Source organism: Medicago truncatula, chromosome 3 (genome assembly GCF_003473485.1).
Source record: "Medicago truncatula cultivar Jemalong A17 chromosome 3, MtrunA17r5.0-ANR, whole genome shotgun sequence".
NCBI classification, from domain to species: domain Eukaryota; kingdom Viridiplantae; phylum Streptophyta; class Magnoliopsida; order Fabales; family Fabaceae; genus Medicago; species Medicago truncatula.
Genome location: NC_053044.1, coordinates 10,256,121 through 10,280,350, shown reverse-complemented (window position 1 = coordinate 10,280,350; position 24,230 = coordinate 10,256,121). Strand labels below are relative to the sequence as shown.

Genomic DNA, 24,230 nt, shown 5'->3' with positions numbered 1-24,230 from the left:
AATACAAAACCATAAACTTAATACTAGTTTGATATTGGTTTGGGCATAATAACTTTCAATACAAAATAATGAGAAGTAAAAGCATTTAGAAACCTCATGCTACAACAGAGGCAACTAATGTATTTGGAAAGATATAATTTGTCTATAACTTAAATCACACCATTTAATGGGAATCTAATGCCTTCAACAATACCGCTTTTATTTTCCCGGGGGCCAACTCCTGGTCTTTATTGTGTTGCTGAAAAGAAACAAGAAAAGCCAAAATCAATATAAAAAAGTATTATGAAAATATCATCTCATTAAAATTGATATTTTTTCTCATTTAAAAGATAAATTTTATTGTAAAAGTAAAAGGCTTTAACATCCATTCATAAAAGATAATGAAAATGAAAGACAAGAATAAATCTTGAACTTACACTCACCATAGGATCACTTAACTTGACAAATTATTGCAAAAAAACATAAATGTAAGTGCAACTCTGAACTAAATAATCGTCGGTATGCTTTAAAAAATCAAGTTAGTATATATCATACAACATTCATTACATTTTTACCATGATCACATATTGGCATCTAAAATTAATTTTAAAATAATAATTAATAGAAATTATAAAATAAATGACAGGGTAATTAAATAAGATAATTTTCTATAAAGTATGGCAGTGAAAAATATATAAATGTATACCTCAACTTTGAACACATCTAGAGAAAAATCATTAAAACAACTTATGTTAGCCTGATGAACATCCAATCCAAGGCTATCTAATGCCATCATAGTCGAGACCAAAACACCTGGTTTGGAAGCACAAGTTATATGTATGTTGACAATCCCCCCTTCCTTTACCCTAACCTCTACCTGCAAATCAATCATATTATTATCTACACTTACATATCTATTTTATACCTATATATAAAGTGAATAAATATTTTTGGGTGGTTTTTTCTTTCATTTTTACCCTTCGTTTAAACTGTTTTATCCTTTTTAGGAATAAGAATTTTGTTTTAAAGTAAATAAATACCTTTGCTGGTTGGTTTTTAAGGCTTGATACATTGTTTTGAAATAATTGTTCTTTAAGTTGAACCGGAAGGGTTGACATGGTAGATGTCATAGGCAATGGCATAAATGATTTATGAGAGCTTGATTTTATCTCACTTTGAAGATCATTAATTTGTTGTTTTAACTCCTTCAAGTAGTCAACAGCATCCCCAAGTATTGAAACTTTATCCATCTGTAAAAGAAATGAAATACATAAATTTGTATTAAGGAGTGTTGGATAACACAAATTGTTTGAGTTAAGAAAAAAGGATTAAGAGGTTGTGGGTTTAAACAAGGGAAAAATAGTAAATATTAGTCTTACAACTAAATACTAACATTTCTTATTATAAAAACATAAACTTATTATCTCATACACAAATTAAGGGACAAAATATTGTTAATAACCTATGTAGTAAGACCAACTAAAAACACGCGTTAAATTTTAGAGTGATAAAATTCTCATATAGAAATAAGTAAAAACAAAAATCATGTTCTTAAATCATAAATGTTTTTTCATTTCACATTATAGAAATACCTAACATAATTTAAGAGAGACTGGTGCTAGTCACACCCCAAAAAAAACAAGTTACACTCCAGAATGACTAATATACCCCTAAATTGAACATAAGTAAACTTAATTTACATTAACCTAGATTGAAAGTAAGTAAACTGAATTTACATTAACCTAGATTGAACATAAGTAAACTAAATTTACATTAACCTAGATTGAACTGAACGTAACTAAACTGAATTTACATTAACCTAGATTGAACATAAGTAAATTTAATTTACATTAACCTAGATTGAACATAAGTAAACTAAATTTACATTAACCTAAATTGAACATAAGTAAACTTAATTTACATTGACATAAGTAAACTAAATTTACATTAACCTAAATTGAACATAAGTAAACTTAATTTACACTAACCTAAATTGAACATATCTCATACCAAAACAAACAATAAACAAATAGAAACTCATCGAAAATAAAATTCATGAAATTCACTAACCTTTATGAATATAGTACAGATCAATAACAAAGATGTTGATTCAGATATTGGTTGCACATCTATGGTGATTTGTGGATAAAAGGGGGTAAGGGTTCAGAATGATCATAAAAGATGGGTTTTTAAAAATTTACATGAAGAGGGCAATTTTAGTATTATTGTAAAATTTAAATAAATTCGGGTGTAACTTATTTTTTTGGGGTGTGACTAGCACCAGTCTTTAAGAGATTGCTTCAAATATTAGTTTGAAAAATGGGGAGTAAAGAAGCAAAAGATGTATTAGTTATTATTTCTCCAGATAAAAAAAAATTCATACACATATGAATAAATATACATAAATTATATTTGGATTTGAATGGAAAATGTTTTATGTGCTTAAATTATAGGCATGATAAATAATTTCATTTTGTTTTTACATATGAATAAATATGCATGAATTATCATATGATGTTGATCGTGATGAATGGAGGCGTTAGCACGACAAAAAAAAAAAAAAAGATGGATACATGAGTTATGAATACGATACCTTGCTAATCTTTGGCACAACAGAACGAAGCTTGTGCATATTATTCTTGAGTTTCTTCCTTCGCTTCCTCTCAGCGATGAGACTCTTTGATGGATTTTCCTTCTTCTTCCCTTTTCGGTCACCCTCACTAACACAATTTTCATCATCAAAATTATCTATGATGGTGTTTGAGTTATAATTATTGTCCGCATTTTTCTCGTGGTTCCTCATCTTCCCAGCATCAACGCTCTCATTAGAGTTGTAATTCAATCCTTTCTCAACCTCTCCATTTTCATCTTTTCTCATCTTCTTCTCAAATCCGTTCAACCATGTCAAGGTTAATCGCGGAATTGACAATGGAGTTTGAGAAAAACCTTGGGATTCTAAATTGAAGACACTACCGAATGGGTTGTTGTTGTCATTTTTGTTGTTGGTGGTGGAGCCATTTATATTGATGTTGTCATTAATATTTAGTAGATTTGAGAAATTGGATTTAGGTGATGGCAAAGAAAACGAGGAACCTAAATGGTGCTTAAAAACAGAAGTGTTTGGATCTGAAGGACCGACATTGTTTTGTTGTTGAGTGTGGTTTTGAAGATTTGGGATAAGTTCTTCAGTATGAGGCGGTATACTGTTCATGTACCACTCTTCTTCGATTTGAGGTTTCAACCAAGGTGCCATGTCTTCCTCCATTGAGAAAGAGATAAAGATTTGATTGTTTTGGTTATGGTTAATGAGAAAAGTTTAAGAGCTTTTAAGCTTAAATTTTTAGTTCTAGAAGAAAAGTATTGTTTTGACCATCATTGTTAAAATAATAAAATGTAAAGTCAAATTATTTTTATGTAAGAAAAACGAGAGGAGCGTGAGTGATGTGTATGAGAGGTGTGAAATAAAGTGTGCTCTATTTTTCTCTCTATGTGCGTGCTTGACTGCGTTACATTTTTTCAATCCCAATATTCTAAAGAATATGACCTTTATGGTATGAAATTATAATGTTTACTAAATTTACAGTTGATTAAATTATTTCATTTTCACATTATTAAAACAATGGATATATCTTAAAAATAATACTAACCACTTATAATGATTATCATTAGTATATCAATATTTGATTTAAAGTTTTATATTTAAACTTTGTTACATTTTTTATCCCTTTTATTTTAATTTTCTCATAGGATTGATCCCCTATTTTAAAATCTATCAGTTTTGATCCCTTACTCAAATTTTTAGGTTAAAATATTACGATATAATAAGTTTCCCATGACGTAATATACAATCCGGTGATGCATAACCATTTATACAAATTAAATTTGTACATGTTATTATTTACATTGTAAAAGTTTTTTTCCGCTAAATCAGGAGAAATGACAGACATCAAGGGGAAGCATCGACATAAAAGTTGAAACTTAAGTTTTTTAAACTATTTTCTTATAATTTAATGGGTGTTGGTCATTCCATATCACATCACAACTTTTTAGTCCAAAACTTTGATTGAAGGACTAAATTTGGTGGGTTTTTAGATGAAGGGACCAATTGCACCAGGGTTAAAAAAGAGGAATTAAATTTGTAATTAAGTCTTATATTTATTTGAAAAAAAAATGAGTAATCAATATATTATACATTATATTATTCAAAAAAGTAAATAATATTATATGCTATAAATTAATAAACAATGATACTAGTGTTAAATATAATAATACTTATTAATATTTATAAATAACTTATGTCAAACAAAATATATATACATTTAAAACTCATACTTCAAATGAGTAGATATTATAATACAATATTAAAATAATATTTCAAATAAAAAATATTTGTTTATTTTCTAATGTTTTTGACCAAAGTGTAAAATCCAGAATACTTGTCATAAAACAACAACAAAAAATTTTGGAAAAAATCCTAATTTGTTTTAAAAAATCAATAGAATTAAATTATATATAGATGGGAAATTTCAAGTTTTTTGTTTTCAATCACGCATACTTTTTTTTAGGAAAGAAATTGAAAGAGAAAAAATAAATATAAGCTATATATGCAACTTGCGGCGGAGCCAGGAATTTTATATAGTCTGGGCAAAATTTTGACCGCAAATTCACATGTTACATTGTATATAAATAGTCATAAATCGAAATCAAATAAACTCGTCATTTTGTCAATAAAAGTACAAATTGAAATAAGAGAGATGAAACATAACCTACCAATAGTGTGCTAAATAAAATTACGAGGTAAATACTCTCTCCGAGACTTCCTTTGTTGATGTGGTAATAACTTTGGTGCACCCGCTATTATTATTATTTTCTTTTTTATAAAGCTAGAAAAATTCAATAAAAGAAAAAAGGGAACAGTACAAAATTGGGGGGACTAAGCCAATACCCAATTCGACAAAAAAAGACAGTAAAGCAAAGTCACTTCCTTAGTAACCTTAAACCACTTCTAAGGAGGCATAAGATGAAAAACACACCCTGCTACTGAGGTTACATTGAAATGACACAAACACAAAGAAGCAAAGCAATAGAGAACAAAACGAAAGCCTAAACCAATGCATACACATCATGTTTTATATACTTTAGATATGCCACTCTTAGCACGGGTTTGAATGCACTCATTTTCCGACCTCTAGTACTAATATGGAATCTGGTATTAACAATGTCTTTACCATGCTCAGGAAAGTTGTGATGTTGTGCAGGGACATCAGTTGCAGTTTTAGGGCTCTTTTGTTTCTTAGTCCTGCCCCTTTTGGTTTTCTTGACCTTGTCAGTAGGAGATACCAGGTAAATGTCAGACTGTGGAAAATTAGAGGTGATTTTATGAGTTTCATTGTCTGTGTCATGGTCAACAGCAGTAGTATATGTATCTTCATCTCCCCAAAAATTGCTCAAAGTTTTGCCATCTTTTAAACATGCAACATTTAGATTTCTAGGGCCAGCAAGTACTTACACTTTACTTTTGTCTGGCCTCAATAATTCATCATTGGTAGTAATGGGAACAATGATGGGCTGCAATAAGGAAGATTCATCAAATATAGGGCCCTTAGCAAAACCAGGTGACACAGAAGTAACTTTGGGGAATGCCCTCCTCCCAATGGTCCTAGTTTGTTCTATAGAGTTGTTTGAGCTTAAAGCAGCATGTTGAAAGTTCTCTTTTACCAAGTTACAAGGGTGCTCTAAGTTTGTGCTATGAGTCAAGGCAACCTTCCCTGATAGAGCTTGCCCTATGACATGCTCCACCTGCTCAGGACCAGATTCCAACAACTCAAAGGAGTTGTGCAGTTTGAGATTATCTCCATTAGGCTTGTGATGAACAGTAGTAAGATGTTCTATGTTGTGAACTCCAGTTTCATTCACATCTTGAACTGAACAGTCCCCTTCGTCAAAAGCTGGATCCAAAGTGTTTTCATTGAAATCAATGTTAGCAGGTGTGTTTGCAGTCTTATAGACAGGTGTTGGTACCTAATCAACACCAGTTGCATCGGCCACTTTGTTAACGGGCAATCGAGTAACTTTTTTGGCCTGAATTTGTGAAAAACCTTGTTAACTTGCTTCAGGACACTGGTATCTGCATTCATTTTGGAGCATGATTGAACGCTATGGCCTATAGTTTTGTAGTGGGCACAGAACAAAGGGTGTTTTTCATATTGAACCTTTATGGTCAAAGCATGACCTTCTCTTTCAACAATGATAGATTCAAATAATTTCTCAGCCATATTGACATCAATCAGAATTCTAGCAAAGAGGCCAAAGCGCTTATGTTGAGTTGCCTCATCAAATGGTGAGAGGTGTTCCCAGACCAGAAGCAATCTCAAACAGAATTTGCATGCACTAGTATTCTTGTGGCAATTGCATCAACCTGACCCAAACCTGAGCATGTGTTTGTGCTTGTGCTTTGGGAACAAAATCTTTTGTCCAACCATAGAATCTCAAAAATTCAGATTTCAAGTTAACTACACCAAGAGCCCAAATATGGTTCAAGTCTTCAATAGAATTGAAATGGAATTCGAAAAAACCCTTACCAAGTGGAATCAAGCTCCAATTTCTCAATCGAGGCCAGAGATTGTTGAGCTTAGATTTCAGAGCCTATGTAGTTAGAGGAGAATCCCCCTTGTGCAATGTTAAACGGCCATGGAGGAGAATCCCCTTTGTGCACCCGCTATTGTTGAAGATCCACAAATTAAAGTTAAAATCTGATTTATTAGCCCTGGTGTAGAAGTGATTACAATTCTTTTTAGGTATGAAGTGATTGTAGAAGTTATTGTAAGTTATTTTGTGTAATAAGCTATTATGAATAGTGATTCAAATTTTGTTATCATAAATTGAATGAACAATAGAGTATATATAGATTTTGATTTTTGTGAGTATTGAGTATTGGTTTGCATAAATCGTATAATATTTCATAGTTAGTGAGAATTATTCTAGTTAAGTTACTTTAAAAATTTATTCTAAAAATTAATTATAGCAATCTATTTCAAATTCCAATAATATTGGTTATAATATTTTATTATATTGATAAACTAATTTTAGTGGTAATTTTATGAATTATATATTTTTAGAATTTATAATAGAATAGAAAATATAAAAAATCAAATATAACAATGATAAGTTTTAGTGACAGTCGTAACCGTAGGTAGAGGTCCATAATGTTTTTAAAATGGTCTCCTTAGAAATTACCTACGGTTTTGTCCTTAGGTAAAAGTGGAAAACATGCAGTGTGATGGATTTTTCTACGGAAATTTGCCTCTTAGTAACAGATTTTGGCCGTCATTATAAATCAAATTTCTTGTAGTGATAGAAAAAAGTATCGGTTGAACCCGGGCATATGCCCAGGACCGCCGGCAGGTAAAACCGCCCCTATATGCAAGCATCAGATTTCTGTCTACTGACCAATCGACTTATGCTTTTCTTATTTTATATTGTTGGTTGTTGCAATCAAATACCATTGATTTAATGTCATCAAAGAAAAGAGAAATCAAGCCATATCATACGTTTTTTTTTTTCATCTTGAAGATGAACAGTTCAGTTAAAATAAATGTTGGATTTATTTACAACATGATATATTTCAAGATATATATTTCTTTTACAACATGAAATATTTGGATCTTGATCCTCTCCTGCCTTCTATTATCTGCAGCCCCTCCTGCGCAATCCTGAGCCGTTGGATTAATCCAATGATTTTTTGATTAAATGAAAAAAATGACATAATTAAAGGAGAGAGAAAATATCACATTTCTTCATTTTTCTGGGTTTTCTTCTTCATTGATGTCGTTTTTCTCTTGGGATTTTTTTACAGTGAGAGTGTTGATTTTAGTAACCCAAAATACAAATTAATTGAATCAATCTTTACCACTTTCAGACAAAACATCAAAACAACATCTGAACCCTTTTTTCTATCAACAAAAATAGTAAAGGAAAAGAACAATAGATGAGAAACAAGTTGGGCATAGGTGAAATCATGATTCCCCTCTTTCAATGGCTTTTCAAATGCAAAAATGGTGAATTGTTATTTTGGATGTTATGCTTTTCTATTCAAAATTAATATTTTAAAAGAAAAAATCAATCCTGCTAAAACCCAGTTGTTAATTCCTCCATGGTAGGTGAAATTGGGATTGATTATGCTTTCTAACAATGATTTTGACAAAGAGATGATGCGATAAAGAAATCTCACAGCAACAACAACAAGAGAATAAGGCAGGAGAGATGATGAAAAAAAATTGATTTACCCATCCGTTTCTCTTTCCTGTGATGTCACCGCTTTTATTTTCCTTTTCTCTCAGCCGTTGGATCTGTGCAGGAGAGATGGCAGGAGACAATAAGGCAGCAGAGGATCCAGGTCCGACATATGTTCTCCTAATTATTGGCAGCCGAGCACAAGGTGTTAGGATAATCCAAAAAATGATATATTATATATCTTTCTTTGCATGTATTCATATATATATATATATATATATATATATATATATATCATTACATGATGAGTCAATATACTTACTTATTTTGATAGATACGAAGCTTTTTGGCTTATGAGTACTCTTCGACTCTCATCTGGAAAATTCATATTTGCTTTCTCTCAATATATTTGGTTTAAAACCAATAAACTCTATTCATTAGAACGGTGCACATTTATCAATTCTTTGTTTTTTTTTCTTCAATTTAACACATCCTTTTTATCAACAAATTAATATTACAAAATGATCGTATCATTTTTTTTATACCCATCATGAAATCTTTGCTTTGATCTTCTGTAAAAATAAGGTTATGATCGTATCGTTCAATTTTATAAACACGACACTGTTTGAAAACAAGAGGCGTTCAATGTAGCGATCGATGTGGGATGTGTGAGAGGTCGTACGAAAATGATTGATATGTTTTCTTTGGCTGTGATGAATTGGAAGCAGTATGGAAAGCAGCAAATCTTTGGCACATCATCAAGGAGAATTTTGAAATTACAGATGGTTTTGTATCTCTATTTTTCCAGCTACTCGAACAACTACCTCAACAATTTCTCACTTTTATCACGACTTTATGCTATATATGGAAGTGAAGAAACGACAAGCTCTAGAACGATATTGACACTAGCCCTCGTATGTCTGCCCATATGGCACGCATAACCCTATTGCAATGGTAGCCAGCTTGCGCAAAGGAGGGCCACGGCGAAGGAGAAGAGCTAAATAACAGCGGGACTTCTCGTCATGAACAAAGTAAATGGAGGAAACTGGCAGAGGGGGAGGTAAAGTGCATTATTGGCACGACAATTTTCAAGGAGGAAGGTTGTTATGGCATTGGTATGTGTCTTAGAGGAAGGCACACATAAAAGCTAGGACTTAGCACATATTCCTTGTTCGGCTCTATTCTAGAGATTTGCAAAGCTTCATTGAGAATTAACCAAAACTTTAAGATATTTTTTCATTAGGTGACAACCAAATAATGTTGCTCATTTGTTAGCTAGAGCGTCATTATCTTATGTTAGTTCTCAAATTCATCATCATGCTATCTTGTATTTAGACCATTATTATTAATTAAATGAGTTGATTTTTCTTTTGTAAAAAAAAAAAGTCCTTTCAAAAAATATTGCTTGTAATATAAGAAGTGACCGTGCATATTTATTCGAGTGTCGTAATTTTTTTTTGTCAAGTAATCTAGCGGCTAAAGAAATTCACCTTAAAGATGAATAAGTGGAGTGTCGTTTTTTTAAAGGTACTGAAGTGCCATCATTTTTATTTTTATTAAAGGATATGACTGTGTATTAAAATTAAAATCATTTTTGTTTGAGTATTTTAAAATATTTATTAATTTATTTGGATGAACCGGGGACATATTTTAAAAGAATAATTTTGTATTAACATCGAGCGTAATAAGGATTAAACATATATTTTCTTCAAAAAGGATTAAACATATATTGAAATGATATATATTTATATTAAATCAAAATTTTATAAAAATTAGACCAAACAATTTTAGGTTTTAAAGCAACTTCTAAGATAAACAAAAATTAAAAATACCAGACACCTTTAACTTTAGTGTTTTATTTTTGTTTTTTTTTAAGTAACCTTTAACTTTAATGTTAAAACTTTAGAATTTAAAATTACCTGCACTAGACCCGATAATTTTCATTTATTCAAAATTGCTACATGATTATATATAATTTTCCACTATGAAAATGGGTTCAAGAGGATTTTTAAATAATTTAATTTAAATTTTAATGAAATGATTAATAGTCATTGAAATAAATTTAAATTATATTTTATTCTACCGTAATTTAAGTGAATCACTTAGAAGAAACAAAACCATAACTTTACTCAGAATAAATTTATATACAATGAGTATTTTTACAAGAGTAGTGCTATTAAGCATGACACATTAAAGTACATGAATTTGTTATTGTGTTGGCGTTCAACTTTTTTTTTTTTTTTTTTGTCCCGTAGATGTAGCTCAGTTGGTAGCTACCAGAGATATTATGTGCAGGGGTCAGGGTTCGAACCTCGAATTTTCTATTTCTCTACACATAATGTGTGTGAATATAACCACTAGGCTAATTGACCAAAAAAAGTTCAATTTTTGAATTTCAAAATTTGGATTCAGATTTGTTAGGGATGGTTTGAGGTTTGGAGTTCGCAAATGTTTACGTATATCTCATTTTATGCAATTTGGTTTCATGGTTGTACATAAGTGCACTTGGTTGTGTTGTGGGTGTGAGTTTGATTCAGTTTTTGATTATTTGTTAGGGGTGTTTGTTTGACGGTTGAAAATTTTATTTTTAGGAATAAACTTTTCTGAAGAAATAATAATAGGCATCTTATTCCTGGGTATTTTTAAAAAAATATGTTTTGTAAATAATTGTCAGATTTATGGGCATTATTTGTGATAGTGGGTATATATGGGTAGTTATTTCAATTTTATCATCCACTTTATTTGAGAATAAAATCATGGATAAGTGAAAGTTATTATTTTTCAAGAAATTTTTAATTCCCAAAAGTTAATTTTTTAACTTTGTAACAAACATAGGAATTTATAAATCACACAAGTGAATATCCGACCCACCAATAAATCACTTTGTGCAATTTGGTAAAAAGCACTAAAATTTCCTTTATCATTGTCTCCTCATATATATGTTAATTTCTGTACTTACCCATGTGCATTATTAAATGTAAATAAGAATCACCTCACCCACACCATGTGCAATTGTGCATTATTAAAAATTCTTTCACCTTCATTTTCATGCATGATATCCACGTTGGTCACGAGTTGGAGAGCATCGCACTCTCACACATAATTCAACCACATTGGACAAAAAAAAATCACATGACTCAACCACACTTTCTTTTTCTTGCTATAATAACTAAACCACACTAGACAAAAATAAAACACATAACTCAAGTACTCAACCACGGTTTCTTTTTCTTGCTTTATAAGACAACAATGTATACAATCTAATCGACTCAAACTCCTTCTCCATCTCTCAAATCAAACAACTCCATTTTAAATTCATCATTCTCTCCTTCAATCAATATTGTTGCCAGTGGTTTCAAAAGTAAATTTAAATTATTTTCTTTCAGATATGCACTGTTACTACTGACTTCAGAAGCAAAAAAAACCAACACAAACAACCAAGTACATGTTTGGTTCATTAGCAATAAATTATCTACTTTAATAACCGTGATTTCCTTGATTAACAGGTATATATATATTTTATCTTTAAACAATAATTTACACTTACAATTCCATATCATTTGGTTTTTTTAGCTTCTCCCATATGTCTTTAGTTGGTTCAACTTATGCGAAAAAAAAAAATGAATACTTTAAATTTTCAAGCTAATAAGGCTACTAAGTATTACTGAATAAGGGTATACTTATAAAGTGCTCTGATTGGAAATGTTGAAGTTGTGTCAAATAAAATGTATCATATGCATCACAAATATCACATTAGAGGATTGTCACCCAGTAAAATCTCTGCTCCATCTGTGATCTAATATTTGGTTGGGGGGTTAACTGCAGGCGGAGGTATGATAGCAGGAGTAGCAATAGCTGCCAAAGCTATTAACTCGGCTATTTGTATTTTGGTTGCTGAGCATAAAGGAGCTGATGATATGCATCGCAATCTAAGACAACAAGGAGGATAATAAAATTGCCTGAGATAAATATTATAGCAGACAGGCTTCGAGCATTTCTCGGAGACCACACATGGTAAAAACAAATCCTTAGCAATCATGTATATTATGAACTAAAATAAAGTGTTTTGCTCTTTTTCGATTAATTTGTCGAGTTTTCTGTGACACAGGCCTATTGTACAAGATCTTGTTGAAGATATAATCACAGTGGAAGACTTTGAAATCATCAAAGCAATGAAACTGTGTTTTAAACTTTTTAAGATTGTTTTAGAATCATGTGGAGCTGCTGGCCTTGTTGTTGTGCTATCTGAAACTTTTCAGAAAAATCCTGCATAAGAGTAGTAGTTTAAGGAGGAAATGTTGATATGGATGTGATTTAGGAGTCTTTGAACAGATGAAAATGACTCTATTGCAGATGAATATTATTATTAAATCACTGATGTAACATTTTGTGTGAATTATCTCAATAACTAGTTGACTTTTGGATTGAAGCTGTTATTTATTAGTTATTTAATCAACATTTGTATACCCTCAAATCGAGAAATACTTACACAGGGACAAACCTAAATATAAAAAGTTTAGGTACATTCGCAATGAATGCCTTTTTTTTTTGAAGAAAAATTGGTTTGATAATATTGAAGGATGTGACTAATTTATTTATCATTTAATTTTTTTTATTGTTATATATATACCTAAATAATTTTATTTGTGATTGTGTCTAAGTAAGACTTTCTCCCTCAAATGATAGAACACTTGCTTGCATGCGTGAGGCACATGGTTTGATGTGGTTTGGTCCCTTACATCTCCACTTATTTTATGGAATTTTAGGTTTTTTCGTAAACATGTTTGGTAAAACCAATAACATGGAACCATGCATGAAATGAAACAAGAGTGCTTATACATAGACACACATAGGTGGCATACACCCCTTAAACCTCCATATATAAATGCAACATGTGGCAATGTGGGTTCAAAATAACTACTTATCATTTGTTTCACATTATCAAAATAACCTCCCACTTAGGTGTATACAAGAGTGGTATGAAAAAAAGGATGTCTATCTATATTTTCCCATGAAACAAATACATACATCCATCAATTTCGCATGATTGCTGATAAGAAGAATTAATAACAATAAACTATAATTTATAGAGTCTTGTTAAACTAGTGTCCTCGTCCCCATGAGCTTAGCTCAGTTGGTAAAGACAAATAAGGTGGGTCTTGGTATGTGTATTTGAGACTCGGATGGGAACCATTTTCGTTCTAAAACTATGTGGTTTACTCCAGTTTGCTCAGTGGATGTTGGGGAGGCTCTTGCATTATACCATGCGATTAGGTGGATCCATGAACTTCAACTCTCAAATGTTGATTTCGAGGTTGACTCTAAAAGAGTAGCTGACTATTTCAACAATGGTCATGGAGATGTCACCGAGTTTGGCTCTATCATGGATAATAGTGTCCAATTCTGTAATACCAATTTAACAAACTCTCATGTCGAGTTTATTAGGAGGCAAGCAAATGAGGTTGCACATGCTTTAGCTAAGGCAGCCACATCTAGTACTAGCTTCCAGGTCTTTGATGATATTCCTACATATATTACCAATCTGATTTCTAATGAAATGATATGATTTTATTTCTCTCAAAAAAAAAAAAAAAACTTTTGTCAATATAGAGAATAAAATAAATAAATCAAGCTACATCCTTTTTAAAGAACAATTCACGACCATTAATATTAAATTGGCATGGCACACTAACTAGTTTTCATTATGGAACTCAAGTTATAATCCACACAAGACCACAGTAATAGTAATCCACAAATTAAATCGAAGTAGGTACATCAACAGTGAATGGTTACGGCAATTAAATTGAATGAACTAGAATCTAGGTGTTAGTAGCGATGGAAAATAACAAGAATAATTTCTCACAAGCCAAAAAAATAAATAATAGTGTAACTTATAGCAGCAAACCAAAGGTAATATAAACATTAATGACTTAATAAATTGATTATAAAATTACCAATTTAAAACCATATAAAGTTTAGAAGTAATCAGAATCCGATTGCAAGTAGTCATGGTTTTATTCTCTTAAAAAAAAAACAGAACATCACAATATTTCAATCCCAAATTTAACATGAAAACATCACAACTTTAGAAACAAAAATCTACAAATAATAACAGCAACAAAAAAACAAGAACACGAATTTAATCATAGATCATCGAAGGAATAAGAAAATAATGAAAATTAACAACCCTTCACTATCCACATGAGTACACAACCCTTACAATGAATAAAACTCCACCCTTACTAGTTCGAAGAATTTGATGAATTCCTACTGTGAAATCTCTCTCTAGATTCTTCTCGGTGTGCCTCCTTGACTCTTTTCTCCACAACCCTAGTTTTTCTTTTGCCGCTTTGTTTCTCTCTTTCTAAGTAACCCTTCTTCTCTAATTCTTTTCTCTATTTATAAACTCTAATTGAGTATGTTACCAATCTTTTTAGATTACTATATGTCCTCCAGGTTTGTTACTAATCTTTTCAAATTACTATCTGCACCTCTATATATTGTTACTATTATTTCTGTAGCTACACCGCCTTGCTATTCACACTCCCATCTACTTAAATCATTAAAGTACTACTCGTCTCACTAATTACACCTATTTTCATCCCAACTTTACTGATCCTCCCGTCCGCACTCTAATTTCTTATTTTCTCTAAAAAAAACTCTATTTTCTTTCTAATTATTATTTTCTCTCACTCTTTAAACGACTAATCAACCCATCTATTTTCTCATTACCTATTCTTCCAATAAATATGAATATTTAAATTAATACTACCTAAAAACATATACTAATACTAACATTAATACTAATTTATCTAAAAATAATATTAATAAACTAATATTAAAAATCGGGGTGTTACATGTAGAGGTAACATATACAATTTTGATTATGCTAGAAAGTAAATGAACACATAATTCATGGTTTACTGCCCAACCCTAAAATAATTACAGTTTTTCAATTTTGATTTGAAGTCTCCAATTACAAATAAAATAGATGAAGTGGTTGCTTATATTTACTGTTTTTGTTTAAAGATCTAATGATATATTATAGATGGTATACTGATGAGGGACTTAATTGCTCCTATATATGAGTGGATAATTAAGGTGTGAGCTGAAAGGCATTATTATCACATATTTGGATTGTATGAAAAATTTAAACAACGACAATAAGTAGAAAAAAATGCAATGGGTTCACACTTATACCTTCTGTTGTTATAAATAAGGTATCTGGTGGACTTAGAAATTCACTTAGGAAACATTTGATTTTTTGATATCATAATGTCACTCAATATGATTCCAATTATCATCATATTTGTGGGTCTATTACTGGCTTCTTCTTCATGCTCTTATTCAACACCAAATAACACCAGCTATTATAAAACTCTAACTCCAACATCTCCTTCTCTATCTCATGATTCTCCATCACCTTATTATTCCCCACTTCTTAATAAAGGGAAGAAAAAACCTCCACCAACTCCTCCTTTACCACCACCACAGCCAATTGTTACTCCATTTGAGTACCTCAAGATAGTTCAAACATGGCCAACATCATTCTGCAAGTTTAAAAAATGCATCATTCCACCACCTACAACATGGTTTACTATTCACGGCGTGTGGCCGTCAAACATCAGCGATCCTCAGCCACGTTTGTGCACCAAGGAAAAGATAGATTGGTCCACTGTAAGTTCATTTTACTGAAATGTTTTCTGTTGTTAATGTTTGCTATTTGTTATGATTATCATTGTTACATATATATTCTTGAAAAATAACATTTTTGTTGCTGTTTATTTTATCAGTTTTCTAGTTTGGTAAGCATGACAGATCTCCGTAAGTATTGGCCACGATTGGACACTGCTGTGAGAAACGATGATCTATTTTTCTGGTCAGAACAATGGGATAATCACGGTACTTGTTCGTCGATGCATCCACCGGACTTTTTTAATTTGGCTTTCAAAATTTACCATAAAAAAGAACTGAAAACTATCCTTCAGAACGAGGGTATTATACCTGGTGGTATAAAGCCTGAAACAAGCCAGAAAATATTTGATACCATAGAGACTGGTATTGGCGGTTTTAAACCACAAATTGAATGTCTAAGGGTGCAAAATAAGGATTATTTATATCAAATTAAACTTTGCTTAGATAAAACAGGTGACAAGTACAAAGATTGTCCTGGCCCTTTGATTAAATGTCCAATGGACGTGTACTTTCCATGATGATGATTAAAATTTGCAATAAATAAATTAAGTTATAATAATATTATTATTTATTATTATTATTATTATGTGCATGTTATAATTTTATTTTTTAGGGGATGTTATGATATAAATTGTTTAATAACTAGCACAAACATAAATATGAGTTTAGATAATAACTCACTGCATAAATTAAATTTATTGTTTACATCTCTATATCTTCATAATTTTCTTTTCAATAATAAATCTGAATGTTGCCCAAAAAAATATAAATTAATGAATTGGTTCATAATGGTGTTTTTGAATTTCTTTATGATACATGTTCAATATGCAATTTTCAGTTTTAAAGTTGGAAGGCATTTGTTCTTATTTTCGAATTCACGTCAAGTTTTATAGAGAATATTTCATCAACAATATTATATAATACATTTATAAATTATAGTTTTGAAAACGATGAATTTTGACTTATCAACTTAACATTAAACGTCAATATAAATATTTTTAATTGAGTTCGATGAAAACAAGACAATATCACAAATATTTTATGACTTTAATGATCAAGTTCTAACAAAAAAAAACTGAAAGAGTTGATTTGTTATAAGCATCTAACTTTAAAGTTTGTGTGAGATATTTGACCTACTATTTTTTTAAATGCCAACGAGTATCCTCGTGACATTCTTTAAAGACTTTAAATAGTAAAATTAATAAAAATTTGTGTATCAATACATTGAAAATTGAAGTATTTAATTTTCTTAAAAAATATTTTTTTTTAATTTAGAATCTTTAAAAAATGTCTCGAAAGAATTCATTATTTTTAATTTCGAACGTGTTGTTTATACATATACGGTGTTTTAAAAAAGTTTCATTTTTAATAAACTTAAAATACATATACGGTGTTTTAAAAAAGTATCATTTTTAGGAAGAAAAAAATATGTCAAAAAAAAGTATCATTTTTAATAAACTTCAAAAAAATGTCATGTCATTTTTTGTTAGAAAAACGGGGAAATGAATTGTGAATGTAGCTGTTTAGGGTACATTACATTCCAACAGTTTAAACAGGCTACAGTCATAAATTGTTGGAATATTCCTCATTGCATCTTGCAAGCCTATCTTGATCTTATCCAAGAGATACTTTTTTTTTTTTCCTAGAGAAAATCCAAGAGATACTTAAAATTACACTAAAAAGTGGTACGTGCATAAAAAAAATTGGTAAGTGGCACCTAGTATCATTTTACAATTGTTTTTGAAAAAAAATAAATTGTTATGAATATTACAAGTGGATGTCCATATAGCAATTGGGTTATTGGATCATATTGTTAGCTTATTGGGCCATATTGTGCTTGCTCCCCAAATCATTGTATTTCTCTATAAATAGAGCTCATATGTAATCTAATTATACATGACAAGAGAATAATATAATCCTCTTTCTTCTCTCTCTATTCTCTCTTCTTCTCTTTAATCTTGTTCTTGTTCTTCTTATTCTAATAGTTTCATAACACGTTATCAGCACGAGACTCTAACCAACTGAGGTATGTAATTCTTTTTAATCTATTTATATGAAAATAAGTTTTAATTTTCATATCGATGATTATAGACTATACTATTATAATTCAATCAATTGGAATCAGTTTCTTAGAGATACATTGAACCACTATTATGTGAATTGTATTATATTATTGTGTTTATTTATTCCATATGTAATCATGAAGTATTGCATAAGAATTAATCTCATATTATAAAATCAAAGAGATCTATTATATCGTTCCTGAAAAACTCAATATTACTCCATGTGAATTTTGGAAGAATTCAAAGGTGTGGTTCCTGAAGAACTCACTATTATTCTTTGTGAATTCCTGAAGAATTCAAAACTGTAGTTCCTGAAGAACTAAATATTATTCTATGTGAATTTCTAAAGAATTCAACAACGTAGTTCCTGAAGAACTTAATATTTTTCTCTTTGAATTCCTGAAGAATTCAAAAGCGTTAATCTATGAAGGAATGATTGCTTGGAGAATTATTTTATGGTTTAAATTTATTGCATAGTTCTTGAAGAACTTAAAAATCAATCTTTATCCTCCACGAATTCCTGAAGAATTCAGTAGTGATACATCCATGAAGGATCGTACAAATAACAGATTAGATCTGTTATATAGTTCTTGAAAAGCTTAAAAAACTTAAAAATCAACCAATTTTATTCTCCATGAATTCCTGAAGAATTCAATAGTGATGCATGGATTGCACAAATAATCGATTTGATTGTGAGTAGTTCGTGAAAAAGTTCTTGAAAAAAAAAACTCATTTTCTTTTGTGAATTGGTGTGTATTTTTTTCACCAAATTTCCATGTTTTATTTATTTAAGATTCAGTTGAAATTATCCCTTGATTTAATTATTATTTTATCTTTTTGGTTTGATTTTAAAACAAATCTCTATTTGATTGAGATTGTTTCCCTTAATTGTGGATTATTTCCAACTTTTTTGCTGAAACCAATTTTGTTGGGTTTAAAATAAACCAACTAGTTTTTATTTGGATCTAAGTTAAATATATATATATATATATATATATATATATATATATATATATATATTATAATTGATTTGAAACATATCTTTACGTTTGAGTTTGTTTCAAATATAATATGAAATTAAATATCTATTTTTTCTTCCTAAAATTAAGTATTCAAATTGTATCAATTTTTTTTAAGATTTGATCTAAAATTATTTTCTAAATTCTATATATTTAAAAAAAAAAAACGATAATGTAACTAATTCCGTTTTTTTTACTGACTTTATGGCTCTTGTTTGTTATGGATTTATTGTCAATTTGATTGATAGACACCAATTAGAATCATGTATTTTGTTTTAGTTGATTGTCACAATTTTTTGTTTTGAAATAAAAATTGGATAAAATCATTATTTTTAGAAGCAAATTGACTTCGCGATAGAAAATTTTGTTCATATGCAATTTTGGCAATTTCAATTTCTCAACCACCAAAATCGTGTTTGGCACCTAAATTATCATGTTTTAAGTTCTTGAATTTCAGCTCATATAGACTCTTTTCTAAATTATAGTAGGCCAAATTTTTTTTCGGTGTAGAAAATTTTCTATACTTTCGAAAAACTGAAGTTTCTTATAAGGAGATATGTACATCTATTTGTTCTATTCAATATTTGTGTTTTCTTTTGATGACAAATAAATATTTTATTTTTATGGTTGTGCTTTCATGTAATTTGGGAAATTTTTGTGTGGATTTTGATTTAAACTTATTTATGATCCATTATCGATATGCACATAAATGTCATGAATAAAAATATTTGTTTTGAATTATTGAGTATGGTTATTTGATCATTGTAACAACAAATGCAAATATGTTGTTAGCATCGAATTGAATTTGATTAATTGAATTTATTTGTTGTGAAAATATATTTTTATTTGGCAAAACATTTATATCCTACCTTTTAATTTCTAGTTTGAAATTAAAATTGATTCACATAATTTTTGTGTATAAACTTTGTATTTAGTTATAAAATAAATAAATAAAGAAATGCTATATAATTGGTTATGATATATATTTAGTTATGATATATATTTGTGGAAGATTTGTTGTATTTTAATAATGAATCTCAACTTTTGTGATTCAATTTGGTAGTACATTATACAAAGGTTTGATTATTTTGAGAAATATTGATTCTACAATATATGGGTAAATATTTATATTCACATGTAGTGAATCAATATTGACATGATTTTTTCTCTCGTATATATAAGATTCAAGTTTATTTCATTTGAAATTGAATATTTGATTTATAGCATGATTATGATAGTTGAATTTATTGTTATTAAATTTTCTACTATAAAGTGGTTTCAATCATGCATTTTGGGGGAGCCAAAAGTATATTTCATAATTTATGATGCAAGGAATCAATGTTAGCATTGCACTTCAAAATAAATAAATTATTGAAGGCTCCCAAAGAGTTAATTTATTGTTACATTACACATTGAGATTGCATTCTCATAAAATTTTAATGTTAAAAATCTCTATATTACGAGATATACTTTGGAGAAAATAAGTGTAGTGAAAATTTTATTTTGTCTCTTATTTATAATACACTTATATTAGTGCAATGGAAGCACATATTATTGTAAACCTGAAGTTTACATATTATATTATTTGTGCAATGGAAGCACATAATATCGTAAACCATAAGTTTACAAATCATGTTTCAAATTTCAAATAGATTAGAACCAATGAATCAAATATTATTATAAACCTGAAGTTTACATATTATATTATTAGTGCAATGAAAGCACATATTATTCTAAACCATAAGTTTACAAATCGATGGCAAGACCGGTTGGGTTATCCCGGATCTATTATGATGCATAAATTATTTGAAAAAAAAATGGATATATATTGAAGAACCATAAGATTCTTCAATCTAGTAACTATTGTGTGTTAATAGTTCCCAGATAGAGTTGACAATTTAAAAGAATGAGTCTCTCACCTATATAAGGTGTTATTTAAATTAATACATTGATCATGTGAATCACTTGGATATTATATGATTTGAATCGATGCATCAACTAAATGATCACATGTATATTCACAACCAGAAGTTTGTGAGATTATTTTCTCAACAAATTTGACTAAGAGTTTATTTTCTGAAATTTTCAGAAATCATTTGATAACTATCATTTTTCAATTGAAATTGATATTGAACAAGCATATGCTAATAAAATGGACTGGAAGATCCATTCTTTAGACGCCTAAAGTTAATTGTATGATTGATACTTATCAGAACATACCTTATATACTCTGTTTTGGTTATGAGATCATGCCTTATAGACTCAATTTTGGGAATCAATAATTTTGTATATTGAGATATTGATATGCATCAAGCCAACACATTACTATATGTAATTTCTCACCTTAATTTATCATTGGTTTAAGGTTAACAACCTGATATTTTTCATCCAAGTGAATTTTTGGATGTGTTATGTATGTCACAATTGCTCCAATATAATGCATTTTGATAAATCTTGAAAGAATATTGGGAAAATGTATTTGATATAAATCTCCATCTATCTTTAATTGTATTGAGCCAACTTGTTTACAGCCTAGTAGGCTGATTATCAATTGATGGTTTGGTTTTCCCAATATTAGGGGGAGATGGTAAGCAGCTAAAAATTGTGAACCTGAAGTTCAAATAAATTATTTGAAAGGAAATATTATTGTCTCTTCTTGATCCTTAAGATATAACTCATTTGCAAAGGTAAACAAATCTTATTAGCTGCTATAGATGTCCATATCGGATAATCTAATATTGCAAATGAGTCTTCATCGTGCCTGAAGCATGATAGATCAATCGGTTCCAAATATAAAAAGCTTTGTATAAGAAAAGGAGCTTAAAGGAAAGATAACCCAAACGAGGATATAGAAACTCAAAAAGAGTTTTCTGACATAATTGATTTTTCAGTTCCAGAAGAACTAATCAGGTACCTGAAACTTATAAAATATTGGTAAATTATGTCATGAATACAAGATCTCAATGGAATGAGATGGAACCGAAATGAAGTCAACGTTGATGTGTTTTTGCATATAATATAGCACTATGTGATAAGTAATAATGAGGATCATGTGTTAAAGTCAACTAAAGATTATAGATAAAGAAAATATCTACAGAATGGAAAGAGACAATTCTACTGAAATCAAACTCGTTTCATGAAGCAGACTTTGTTTGGACTTGTAGTCTGCACATTTGAAGGTGTGAAGGTAAATGACTATATATGATTTTTCGCGCGAAAAAGGAACTAGTATGGTAAATTACATATATACAGAGTTTGATATGTTCACCTGAAGTGAATTGGTAAATGTCTACCATTTATTTTAAAAGACATATTCACCAGAAGTGAATCCAAGAACTTTTTCATACTTGATTAAGTTCAGTAGCACATGAAAGGCTCAAATTATATGAAAATGTGCTACAATTTATTTGTATTATATGAAACTACTTGAAGGATTTCATTTGAGTGAAACGTACTATCAAATCTATTGGAAAGATGACATCATTTGTCCATTTTAAGGATTTGAAATGAATTTGTTATAATCGTATATATATTAGAACTCCTGAAGAGATTCTAAATTTTGTTATATAAATGTTTTTATGGACAAATCTAATTGATTATGTACTAGAATGATTGTGATGTCACTTGATGTGAGTAAAGATCATGTCCTCAAGAAAATCATGAACAATTTGAATTGGTCAGGTGAGGACACGAACGCATTTTGCTTATTATATATATATATATATATATATATATATATATATATATATATATATATATATATATATATATATATCGTGGTATTTTTTTTGTCAATATTAGTAAATACAGATATTGCAGCAAAGTCAAACATACAATTTGTATCTTAGAGAAACAACGATATCATCTGATCATTTGAAAATGTTAGCACTACGTCAAGGAAATGGAGAATGCTCTTTATTAAGGATTATGATTTCACACATACAAGAAACTTGTGGTTTTCTAATTTTAAAAGGAGGTTCTTTCAACAACTCAATATGAAGATATCACAAGAACTGCTAATTTGGAGAAGAGTATGGAGATATATCATATCTTTCTACAGAGTCACCGTCAAGTAAAGATTTTGAGTAACTAACATAAAAGATTGTTTAAACTTCTTCATCTCATATATAATTGTCTTTATGAGGGGGAGACAAAGATGTGTTCTGCACTCTTTTTCCCTTAACCATGGTTTTATCCCATTTGGTTTTCCTGGTAAGGTTTTTAACGAGGCAGATTATAACACAAAAGGATGTTGTACTCTTTTTCCTTCACTAGAATTTTTTCCCACTGGGTTTTTCTCTAGTAAGGTTTTAATGAGGCATATCCGAGATGGACATCCAAGGGGGAGTGTTATGAATATTACTAGTGGATGTCCATATAGCAATTGGGTTATTGGATCATATTGTTAGCTTTTTGGCCATATTGTGCTTGCTCCCCAAGTCATTGTATTTCTCTATAAATAAATGTTATACCCTGATTTTGGACCTAAAAATACTCATTCAAATTTCTTTTTTTAAACACTGATATTTGCCAATTCTCTGTTGTTTTACTCTGAATCTTTACTCTCTTTTCATATGCATATTTTACTGTCTCTGTCTCAAAGTATGTTCAATCATGATTTTCTTGCATAAAGCTATCCAAAATGTCTTTCTTGCATTACAAGTCATTTGAAAAAAAACTCTCTGAATCATTGCATTACTTTTCTTGCATTTTATTTCAAAAAAATCATGCAAAAGGGTATTTTGGTCATTTCCTGCAGTGGAACCCATTTTAGTCCCTGTGTTTGCCTCTGAGTCTTTTCAACTTGTCTGTATGAATTATTGTTGAGTCTTTGTTTAAAAAATCATTTCAAAAATTGCATCTGAGTCAGTCTGAGTCAGTTTAGTCCCTAGGGGCATTTTGGTCTTTTCCTGTCAAAATTTCGGCAGAGAGGTATTTTGAAATACCTCATTTTTGTAGCTGGTTCATTTTAGTCCTTTTGTTGATTTTATTTTTGGTTTCACTTTACGTTTTTTTCAAATTACCAATTTTAGTCCAATTTTATTTTTAATTGCATTTTAGTCCAAAACATTTAAAAAAATTCCATTTCAGTTTTTTTTATTATTATTGCAGTTTAGTCCTTTTAGTTCCCTTTTTTGCAGGAAGGTCCTTGAATCAAATACAGTCCAGTCCAGGTGTCATCACCCCATTGGGTCTCAAAGTACACATGTCAGCTATAAAAACAACACAGTGTCAGATTTTC

The 24,230-nt window shown here is 29.8% G+C and overlaps 2 protein-coding genes and 1 long non-coding RNA gene across 3 annotated transcripts; 2 read left to right on the top strand and 1 right to left on the bottom strand.

The window, feature by feature from the left end:
* Positions 1-163: 163 nt before the first annotated feature.
* Positions 164-3,244, bottom strand: LOC11446792 (transcription factor ICE1). Its single transcript, XM_024778684.2, has 4 exons — positions 2,573-3,244; positions 1,020-1,229; positions 686-856; positions 164-238 (listed from the first exon to the last, which is right to left on the bottom strand). The coding sequence occupies exons 1-4, from the start codon at positions 3,242-3,244 to the stop codon at positions 164-166; spliced, it is 1,128 nt and encodes a 375-aa protein (XP_024634452.2).
* Positions 3,245-11,449: 8,205 nt separating this feature from the next.
* Positions 11,450-12,640, top strand: LOC112420506 (uncharacterized). The gene is made up of 3 exons (XR_003010676.2): positions 11,450-11,717; positions 12,037-12,225; positions 12,320-12,640. It is a non-coding gene; the product is annotated as an uncharacterized lncRNA (long non-coding RNA).
* Positions 12,641-15,486: 2,846 nt separating this feature from the next.
* On the top strand, positions 15,487-16,424 carry LOC11419623 (intracellular ribonuclease LX). The gene is made up of 2 exons (XM_003599194.3): positions 15,487-15,888; positions 16,005-16,424. The coding sequence occupies exons 1-2, from the start codon at positions 15,487-15,489 to the stop codon at positions 16,422-16,424; spliced, it is 822 nt and encodes a 273-aa protein (XP_003599242.2).
* The last annotated feature ends 7,806 nt before the right edge of the window (positions 16,425-24,230 follow it).

What these genes read in the sequence shown, in the direction of transcription:
- LOC11446792 (XM_024778684.2), bottom strand. Translation starts at nt 3,244, where the DNA reads ATGGAGGAAGACATGGCACCTTGGTTGAAACCTCAAATCGAAGAAGAG. An exon ending in TTGTGCCAAAGATTAGCAAG is followed by an intron (nt 1,230 to 2,572) that starts GTATCGTATTCA and finishes TTTCTTTTACAG; the next exon opens with ATGGATAAAGTTTCAATACT. An exon ending in TTAAAAACCAACCAGCAAAG is followed by an intron (nt 857 to 1,019) that starts GTATTTATTTAC and finishes ATTGATTTGCAG; the next exon opens with GTAGAGGTTAGGGTAAAGGA.
- LOC11419623 (XM_003599194.3), top strand. Translation starts at nt 15,487, where the DNA reads ATGTCACTCAATATGATTCCAATTATCATCATATTTGTGGGTCTATTA. An exon ending in AAAAGATAGATTGGTCCACT is followed by an intron (nt 15,889 to 16,004) that starts GTAAGTTCATTT and finishes TTATTTTATCAG; the next exon opens with TTTTCTAGTTTGGTAAGCAT.